At 40.3% G+C, this 10,124-nt stretch overlaps 1 protein-coding gene across 2 annotated transcripts in view; it reads right to left on the reverse strand.

Annotated features, from left to right (window-relative positions):
- The window catches only part of RBMS1 (RNA binding motif single stranded interacting protein 1), a 142,539-nt gene extending 134,068 nt beyond the window's left edge, over window positions 1-8,471 (reverse strand). For both annotated transcript variants that reach the window (XM_030454233.1, XM_030454231.1), the window contains exon 1: window positions 8,121-8,471. In XM_030454233.1, the coding sequence (XP_030310093.1) occupies window positions 8,121-8,195 (75 nt within the window). In that variant the 5' untranslated portion in view covers window positions 8,196-8,471. The remainder of the gene's footprint in view (window positions 1-8,120) is intronic.
- Window positions 8,472-10,124: the final 1,653 nt, after the last annotated feature.

Consider the following 10,124-nt stretch of genomic DNA (forward strand, 5'->3'; position numbering starts at 1 on the left):
CTTTGGCTTGGATCTTTTGCCCTTTTGGCCAAGGACATGGAAAGCCTTTTAGTTAGAAAGGTTAAGCACCACCATTTTGTTGTACAAAAGTGAGACCAAAGCGGTTGTGCTTTTCTTGGAGACTTCTCCCAAAACTATGCAAATCACAGACTCCTTAAGCATCCCCTTAGTCAGGTCACTGTAAAAATGTATTATAGTCAGGGGTTGGGGTTTAGTTTTCAGACAGAATGGTTTCTTGATTCAGCTCACTGATTGATCATATGAATGCTAGTGCCTGCACAGGGGAAGGGACAGGAATGAGTTGCTGGGGGGCAGTGGGGAAAGACAAGACTGCCCTTTTTGGCTGCTGTGCTATGGCTGCATAGTTACGTAAAATTAAAGTGGTTATGTAGCCATGGCCTGAGGGATAGAAGAGGTCACAGATACTATCACAGCCTATAAACTGCTATAGAAACTGTGTCAGAGTGTGTTGCCAAGAGACAAGCAAGGGAATTCTGTTCTTAACCTGTAGTAAAATTCACAAAGAGAAGTCCATTCCCTCTACTTCTCTGCAGAAGATCAATGCTTTCCCCTCAATGCACAAGAGTCACATTGAACATTTTGACTTGTATTTTGTATCAGTAAGCTCTTTTCATCTACCTGCAACAATTCTGAAGCACTTTTCACAGGCCTTATGTATATATTGAGATTTCTGAAATGTAGTTTAAATACATTTTTAAATGTCTTCATCAGGTCAAAGCAACTGGAACTAAACATGCTCTTACAGTCTCTGACCATGAACAGAGCACAGCAGCTTCAAAAGCTCCCATTAAACAAGTAAGGCATGGTACCTGATTATACCAATGTCCAAGCTCTTTGTCTTCCTCAATTCCAAGAAAATATAGTTCAACTTAGAACTTAATGAAATTACATTTAAATGCAGGTCTTAGTATTTTCAGCTGAGGAATATTAAGAAAACACATGAAGTCAGATAACGATTATCACCTATTAGATACAGTAAATATGACCTGAATCTGTTGTGTGCCTGTTGTGAATCTGTTGTTTTGTTTTGATTGAAATTACTTATTCATTTCTTTAACTAAGTAGATGACTTTCTGGTAGAAATAAATGTGATCATTACTTTGCACAGGCTGTAGAAAGTCAATACAACAAAAATTAGTATAGAATATGCATTTTTTGTTAAATCTGAGCATTAATCTTCAAAGGACTACTCCTCAAACCAAAAGAACAATATAATGAAAAAAATTAAATCATTGTTTGCTCTTGATTATCACTACTTGGAGGACTGAAACAGAAATATGTAACTGTACTGAGCTATCTTCCACTTTATGACTGTGCCTTTGTTCCAACTTCATTACTGCTATCACAATAAAGTATTCTTCATTAGGATCACTGGATTAGTAGCATCAATTACCTTTCTGAGTAAGAGTGATGCATGGGCTATCAACACTGACAGCTCAAACTGCTGCTTGGGCTTTAATGCAGTTAAGAATTGTGTTCAAGGTGGCTTTTTGACATAGATACATTTCTGAAAAGTACTGTTTTACAGAAAAATAGATTTAGAAACTAATGCCTTACTACACTGTATCAGAAAACAAGTATTTTTGCTTTTCTTTTTTTTGTTCCTTAAATACTAAGTAGAAGCTTAGAAATTTAGTCTCAGCAAATTTCATCTTTGAGAATGAGACCTCAAGTTTTATGCTCTAAATAGAAGCAAAGTGTTTTAAAGTACAGAGTTCCCTTTAAAAATTAGGTTAAGAATCTAAACAGCATGCTCAACTCTAGTTTAAAAGTAATGAGAAAAAACTACAGCATTACCAATAGTAACGGTTGAGTTGTGAAAAAAAAAACCATACTTTAAAGAGCTATTTTATTCAAAGAAAATTAACTTCTCTCCTCACAAACTTATTGCACACCTTTCATGACTGCCTTGGGATCCTGTGTTGAGCGTAAAGCTAGGAAATACACTCCTGCAAAGCAGACATATTGTGTAATTCTGGTCTCTTACAGCTGTTGCCTACCTGCTGGATATGAACTTCATAGATACTGTTTTGGAACATACCCAGTGCCTTGGGGGAGTTAACAATCAAACACAAAAGGAAAACAGCTCTGAATAAATTTTTCAAGCCTTTTCCAAGTCATATATTGTATCACTTTCCTGTAAAAGTCAGTCCCATAAGAATATCAGACTTCAGATCTGATTCAAACGTCAGCAGTAAAGTTGCTACTGAATCAAGGAGAGGGACAAAGATTTTGTTAACATTTGTTGAATAAAGCAAATCAAGAAGTATCGAATTAAGCCCCAAGCACAATGTACTCTAGGGATGAGTTTAGTCTCAAACTTCTAGAAATTGCAAAGCTAGTATAAATAAACCTGCTGTTTGTACCATTAATGACTGGGGGGGAGAGTATTTTTCACTTTGTCATTTGCAAATTCAGTCTGCAATGCATGTATATTTATACCATTCCCCTCTCTAAGGAGGTTGGATTAAGGGAGGGAAGTTCTGGCTTTTTAAAGTCTTTTTTTAAAATTCTCTAGAAAAAAATACAAAATTGGTACAATTTATGGATGTCATTGCTACTTCTCCTTGATTACAACTTCCATCACAGAATGTTTGTTGCACTGCCTCACTTGCTCATCCACAGTGAAGTTTACAAGTATCATATCATTGCAAATCACCTCAAAATTAAGTATAGTTGGTCATGCAGGAATCAAATTTCTAGTAAATAAAATGTTGGTCATCTGAAATCAAAGGCAAAATTCATGTTGACTTCAAGATAATGAAATTGTGAACTGTTTCTACATTTCATGTACCTTTATCACTTATTTAGTTAGAATCATGTACATTAACATACACTATACATTAACATACATCCTTCTTGACTCCTCCAAACAATGCAGTGCTCCCAGTGCAGAATACCTAGGTTTAAACCTTCCTAAAGTCACTTTTTAAAACTTATTTGGTTACACCCTGCTTCAGTGCATAACTGCCCATGGGGATAATCTGATATTGCTTCTCAAGAGAGGCACTGGTACAGAATAATTCAAAACTGAAGTAATTTAAGGCAAGGAGGACAAACATTTGTAGGGCTTTGTATGAACTTTACTTGATCCATTTCTAGAAAGGTTTCAGCTTCTGCATATACATATTCTAGCAACAGTTTCAAGAAATACTTTCTCAGGACATATTTCTAGCTCACAGGAAGTCACCTGGACTAAAGTTCAAAACTTAAAAGGAGCTATTACTGGGACAAGGACAGAGATGCCCCCCACAAAATAAGCCAGCTGGAACATTTACATAAAACAATCATTGTGACCAGTGACAAAAAGTCACTGGCTTGTCTGATGATGCAAACAGGCATTCCCATCTTCGGACTGGGATGTATGGAAGAAGATAAAATGCTCTTTCTATAGAACACTTCTCATCTCTCCCTATTTAACATAAACTGAGATTATTTTATACAGCTGGAAGGATCACCTTACCATGAGCACTCTCAAGTTTTTCTTAAGAATGGTAGATTTTATACTTCTTTCCTTTATACAACGTGCTACCCTTTCTAAATGAGTTTTTGGATAGCTACACAATAAAATCCCAGCTTGGCTGGAATAGGAGAGAACACATTCTAGAGGCAAAGGACACTAACAGGATCAGGTAACTGTGGAAACAGTTTGCCTGAAGCTAACCTGTGCTTTTTTTGTTTGTTTGTTTTGTTTTTTTAATGGTCTTTTAAGCCCAGTAAAGAACCAGAGAGATCACAATTATGGAAAATTAATACAACTTCCCACAATAAGAAGTGGATTATTTCTATCCAAACCTATAATCATAGGCATGCATACTCTGTTACTGCCAATTTGTCTTTTATTGTGTAAAGATTTCACAATCACAGTGCCTATGAAATAAATATAACTAAAATTAGTAACCATTTATGCTGATTAAAATTAACTCAGAAGCTAGTAAAATTTTTAAAGGGTGACAGACCTGTGCTTGGAACAGAATGTGGTGAGTAAGGCTTTAATTAGCAGTAAAACATTATTAGATGGTCCTACCACTTCTGCTTTAGAAGCATCTTAACCAGAAGTTTCTACATCAGTCTATTAACTTCAAACACTGACACTAAACTGTGGATTATCCAGTGTCTCCTAATAAGAAAGGTTCATATCTGGTTTGTTTAACACTACAGGAAGTTCCCTGTTTAATGACTCCCTACTTACTCTGCCACCAACAGGCTTGTCTAAAAATTAAATGTTACCATTCTAAAGTTTGCTGTCAAGAGAAGGAAAATAAGTTTTTGATATGGCAGAATGTGCCTGCTCACTACAAGTTTACACCAATCTACAGTACTGCCTACAAACCTACACAAACTTCTAGAAATATTAGTTCTTTTCATAGGTCCAAGGGCACTATTTTTGAAGATGTATATGTGTATATAAGTTTATACATTTATATGCTCACACTAAGGTAACTTAGCAAGATTAACAAGACTTCATTTCTTCTATTTATTGTTTCTTAATATTACACAAAATAAATAGAATGCAAGTGTCACATAAATATTATCTATGATTATTAAATGTTTGCACTTTAAATAAACCATGTTATCTATGGGAAATGTTGCTGTTTTCTACTTACTCTCTCTTATACAAAGAAATGTTCTTTATCATACAGAAACCTACCAGTGAAAATAGTCAGACTATTGCATTGTTGTCCAAGGAAAAAACACTAATACTGCCAGTTATCACAATTTATTTGTATCTCACTGTGTGCATCGTGTCCCTGAATTCCATTTGATATTTAGGTAAAGGAAAACAAAACAAATTCACTTTTATTTCCCACTTGACCAAAGCAGATTATGGCCTAGAGATGTATATATACATTTTCGTTTGTTTATGTGCATTCTGTCTTCTTCTATGTTGCAATTCTTTCCAAAGCACAGGAAGATTTTCTCCTGGTCAGAGAGGCCTTTAAGTATAAAGTAAAACATCTACAATCTTAATAAACGTAATTTTCTCAAATGTTGAAATACATAATCCCTTCATTACAAATAAAATATTAAGTAAGGAAAAAATACAATTGAGCTGAAATTTAAAAAGCAATGTTTCAGAAATATTGCTAAAGTATCTGAACCTTTAGAAACATCCATTGAACTCTGAAAACATTTTTATGCTCTCTGACATGCCACCCAATGCTGCAATGTATCCTAGAAGGCACATTGATTAGAAGACACAGAAAATGAACAGATAAGTCAAACACATCATTTGCCAGAGTAAAACCATGGCAGTCCCAATAAACCAAGTTTTGCGTGCTTGAACTTGAAACCAGTTCAAACTATTTTCATTGCCATAATGGATTTTCATTTTAAAAGCTTTACACCTTCTTCTAATATTTATCTTGTTAATTTCATTTAAGTCCATGGTTTCTCTAATCTCTGTTCATGCTGAACTCCCTAAGATTGGCGGAAGAGAGGTGCTGAATCACAGCAAATGTTTTTATTTCCTCCCAGAACATATGACTGAACCAGCTTGAATACTTCATGAGTAAGACTGTGAAGATCACAACAGAGAAACACAAAATCTGTCTTTAAAATCTAGGGTGTATTTTTGTAGCAATTAAAATAGCTGACCACATCAACATTTCAACCTAAAGAGCTATTAGGAATGCATGCAATTTCTAATGAGTATTTTTGAGATCTCTATAAAAAAGCCATCTTAAAGAAATTCTCCTAATTATCAACTTGTAGTTTATTAGTCAGAAGATTTTACATCATACTTAAATAAGGATAAGATGAGAAGCAAAACTTCTAGTTTCAAAATCTCTTACCACCCCCAGCAGTACTTTCACTCATCATCCATTCAGCAAAGGTTATTCAATTCTATTATAATAATCTTTATTAAAAAACAAAGGTTTCTCAAGAATTACTGAAACAGTTCATGTACTGGACAACAGCTTATTTTAGGGCCCAAAAAATAGAACAGAGGAAACTATGAAGAAATTAATTTTTCAACATGTTCAGAGAGGAACCATAGTGACAAGATTGGTTACATTTCTGCATATTTGAATACCAAAACTTCTAGTAACTGATCCTTTTATACAGACCAAGGAGACACTTTTTTCTCTTATTTCTTTCAGAAAATCAAGATCTTTAAAACTAGGAAACTTACACTGCATCCCAGATATTTGAATTCATGTGTGTAGGTCAAATGGCTGTGTGTTTTCTCTGCTGAAACACGATAATGTAATTTCAGGCTGTATAATTTTATTGCAAAGATGTTTTGAAGATGTCACTGACTGTAATGCAAATCAATAATAAATTATCTGCACAGGAAACAGTTTCAAAAGATGGTCCATCAAGCTTTCTCAGAGTATCATGGATTTCTAGGGTCATACTCAAATAACTACAGTAAGCTATTACAGTTTATCTCCCTCTTCAATTACTTACAGGTCAAAAAAAAAAACGTGACATTGCTTTATATATATTCAATGTTATGTACTCAGTTCCTATCTTACTAATGCCACAAAATCATGAAGGTAAAAGTTTTTTATCAAAGATATCTTTTCATTTGAGAATATTTATACAGTCATTCATGCTGTCCTTTAGGCAGCCTACCTTTCTTTAAAATAATGCATGCAAAATACATATTGAAACAACAGAAGGGATTACTCTGCAGCACAGTCTTTAAGTCTTTAAATGGTTACCGACTGTACTATTTAGACTGATGTCAATTATTACATTCAAGAGATTAGTTATATCAAATCACCTACAGACCATCATATTTCTATCAATTTCTCTACATATGAAAGCACATTTCAAAGCCTCCTTGTTGCTGACTCGCAAAATCTCATGACTATCGAACTGACTTACTTTTCAGCCAAGCAGTATAAATTACATTTCAAAATACATTAATACAGAACACAATAGTAAGAAGAGCCTATCAAGCGTGCAGATAAAGAGAAGGGAATTCTTGTCCTGTCATTTCCACACCACAGGCTGGACACTTCTATGGGGGAAGAAAAAAAAAAACAAAACAAACCCACACCAAACAAAAACCCCACCAAAACCCCCCATACACATCACAGTTATAGCCTCTTAAAAAGTTCACAGTGAAACCTCATATGGGTCTGTTTTGATTTGTAGGGAGTGACACTGGTGTTTGGAGAAGCTTATGCTAAATGTTCCACACAGCTGATGCAACCACCTCTGCATCTGCCAGTTTGCAGCATGATGCTTCCAGAGCAGTGGGGTTGGCTGCCCTTACAGACTTGAAGGGGAAAGGAAAAAAAAAAAAAAAAACGGAAAAAAAAGAAAGTGGAAAAAAAAAAAAAAGCGGCGAACCACATCAACTACTAACACCAATTTTCCTGCAAACATCTACCCGTGGACAACATTAACCATCAGCAGTAGGACCACTAATCCATTTATAATACAGTTTGTAAACTGCGAGGTGGAGGCTCATAAAGGGCCAGCTCCACAGACAATGAGGATCCATCCGAGTCCAGCAGCCTCCTCAGCCTCCGTATTTAAGTGGAATTACGGCCATCCCCAGCACAGTATTCAGCACTCCCTGACACCCCCACAATATCAAGGCACTCCCGCCCCAGCCCATAGCGCAGCTACCGACAGCGGAGAACCCCAGTTTGGGCCCCGCCGGCTAAAGTTTGGGTCGCTTCCCTGCCTGCAAGGAGGCTGCGCCAGGTGAAGGAGGCAGGAACGGGGCCCCGCGGGCTCCGCAGAGCTTCGCCGTGCAGCGGGGTGGCCGGGGACACAGTTGGGAAGGAGGAGACACGCCGAGAGCCCCGGGGAAGAGGAGGGACCGCCGGAGGGAGGGGGAAGGCGAGAGGAAAGGAGACAGGTCGGAGACAGCACGGACGGGAGCGAAGGGAATGGGTGGGAGTCCAGGGGGCAGCTCGGCAGCTGCGGGCGGCCCGGAGGCTCCCGGGGCGGCGGGCAGCAGAAGAGGCTGCCGGCTCTTTCCTGTCTCCGTCCTCTGGTGCAACCTGACCACTTTGCCCGAGCCGTGTTCGGCGTCGCGGAGCCCCTGTCCGGGCTGGGCCCTGGCCAGCCCCCCGGGAGTGGGGCCAGCCTCAGACCCGCCGCACCGCGCCGCCCGGCGTGCCGTACCCTACCTTCGCCTGCAGATACTGGGGGTAGTAGTAGGTGGTGTACTGGGGGTACATCTGCTGTTTCCACACTTTGCCCATGAAGCTGGAAATGTATCCTGCAGTGCAGGGATGGGGGGGGGGCACTTTGGGGGGCTCCAGCCGTCTGTCGTCTCTACCTCCTGTCTTCCTCTCCGGCGGCAGCTGCTGCTTCTCGGCCGAGCCTAGACCTTCCTTCTCCTCCACCCAAAAGCCACAGCGGAGCGGCGGCAGCGGGGGGCAGGCACTCTAGCTCTCTCCCTGGGAGTTCCTGCCAAGTCCCCGCCCGGCCGGGGCCGAGCGGCAGCAGCGGCGGGGCGGCTGGCGGAGCGGCGGCGCGGGCAGCGCTCGGGGCGGGCGCGGCGGCGGCGGTGCCAGGCGGCGGGGCAGGGCTGGCGGAGGGAGGGAGGCGGGAGGCAGGGAGGGAGGGAGAAAGGAGGAGAGAGGGGGCGAGGGGCGGTGCTTATAGCCCCTCTCGGCGTCCTCGGTGAGAGCCCCGGCTCCGGCTCGGCGGCCGGGCAGCTCCCGCGGGAAGAGGGGGACGTGTCGGAGGCAGGCAGCGAGCGGCGGATCGGCTGAAGGGCTGCTGTAGCGCCGGGAAAAGCCGCGGAGCCCGGCGGGGAGAGGGGGGCTTCCACACTCCCGAGTAGGAGAAGGAGAAGGAAAAGAAGAAGAAGGAAGAGGGCTGCAGTGGTCGCATCCGCACAGGGCTCGGCTCTGACCTAATTAGCCGGGTTGTGCTTTGTTACCGCCTTTGCTCTTTGTGCATCTCGTTGCCGAGCGGTGGAGCAGGGCGCAGGCTTTAGGGGAGAATTGATATAGGTTTGGAAAACTATGTTTGGCTTCGGTTCTGCCTAGCAGTAGAAGGTCTATTTATCTGTTAGGAGCAGAAGGGACTGCAGTGCTAAAATCAGTTTACAGAACAGCAACCACAGAGCTAGACTAGATTCTTTGTCTGGCCCATCGTACATCCTTAAATTTGTACTTTCACGGAGGTGCTGAGTATGCTTCATGCTTTAAATGGAAACATTCCTGACCTAGTCAACTGTAGTTGCAGATTTTTTGCACTTGAACATTTTCTTTTGGAAAGTTCATTTCTCAGACATTAGAAGTAGGGACCAGCAGCACACTATAATCCACTGTAATTTGTAAAAAACCCACTTAGCCCAGTGGGTGCACTTCTGAGAAATGTATCTCTTTTCTACCCTAAAATGAACTGATCCTCAGAGTATGAAGCAGATGCTGTTTCTTTGTCACACTAATAACAATTATTGTTTTATTAACAAAACGTGTATGTAAGTTCCACCGAAGTCCTGAGTGTATTATCAACCAAGCTAAACGGCAAAATAGCTGAAGGAAACATTAAAAAACTTAAAGATTTATAAGCATCCCAGTTAAAGAGCGAAGACAGCTTTTGCGCAGCCGTCCAGGCTGAGCGAGGAGAGGTAACTGCAGATATTCTTCCTGATTCCAGCTGAGCAGAGAACAGTTACACAAATGACATTGCAGATCTCCTGGCTGGCCATTAAGATCACTTTGCAAGTTTTTTCCAGGGAAGAAATTTGTATAGGCTTTATAGCTCACACAGATGAAAAGACTACTCGTGTCTTTAGAATACAACATTTTCCCCAAAAAGAGACATGAGAGCATTTGAGGTTTGGATAGGGTTGGGAGGTTTTGTTCACATTTATTTAGAGCAGCTTTTTTGTTGGGTTGATGTTTGTTAGTTGTTACTAGGGTTTTGTTTTGTTGGGGGGGGGGGATGTTCTTTTTTCCTTTTTAGTAGTTTTTTTTTCCAGTGGGTTTTTTGTTGTTGTTTTGATTTTTTTTAATACATAGCTAGAATTCCTCTGAAAAGGAGGAACACAGAAAGTATATGAGTTAGTTATATCTTTGTGTCCATGATGGTAACCTTCTATAAGGTTATGAGCTGAACTCAGAGGGAAGATGAGCAGTTCAGAAATACCAGGTATTTGAAGGGGTTGAGACTGT

Source organism: Calypte anna, chromosome 7 (genome assembly GCF_003957555.1).
Source record: "Calypte anna isolate BGI_N300 chromosome 7, bCalAnn1_v1.p, whole genome shotgun sequence".
Taxonomy (NCBI): domain Eukaryota; kingdom Metazoa; phylum Chordata; class Aves; order Apodiformes; family Trochilidae; genus Calypte; species Calypte anna.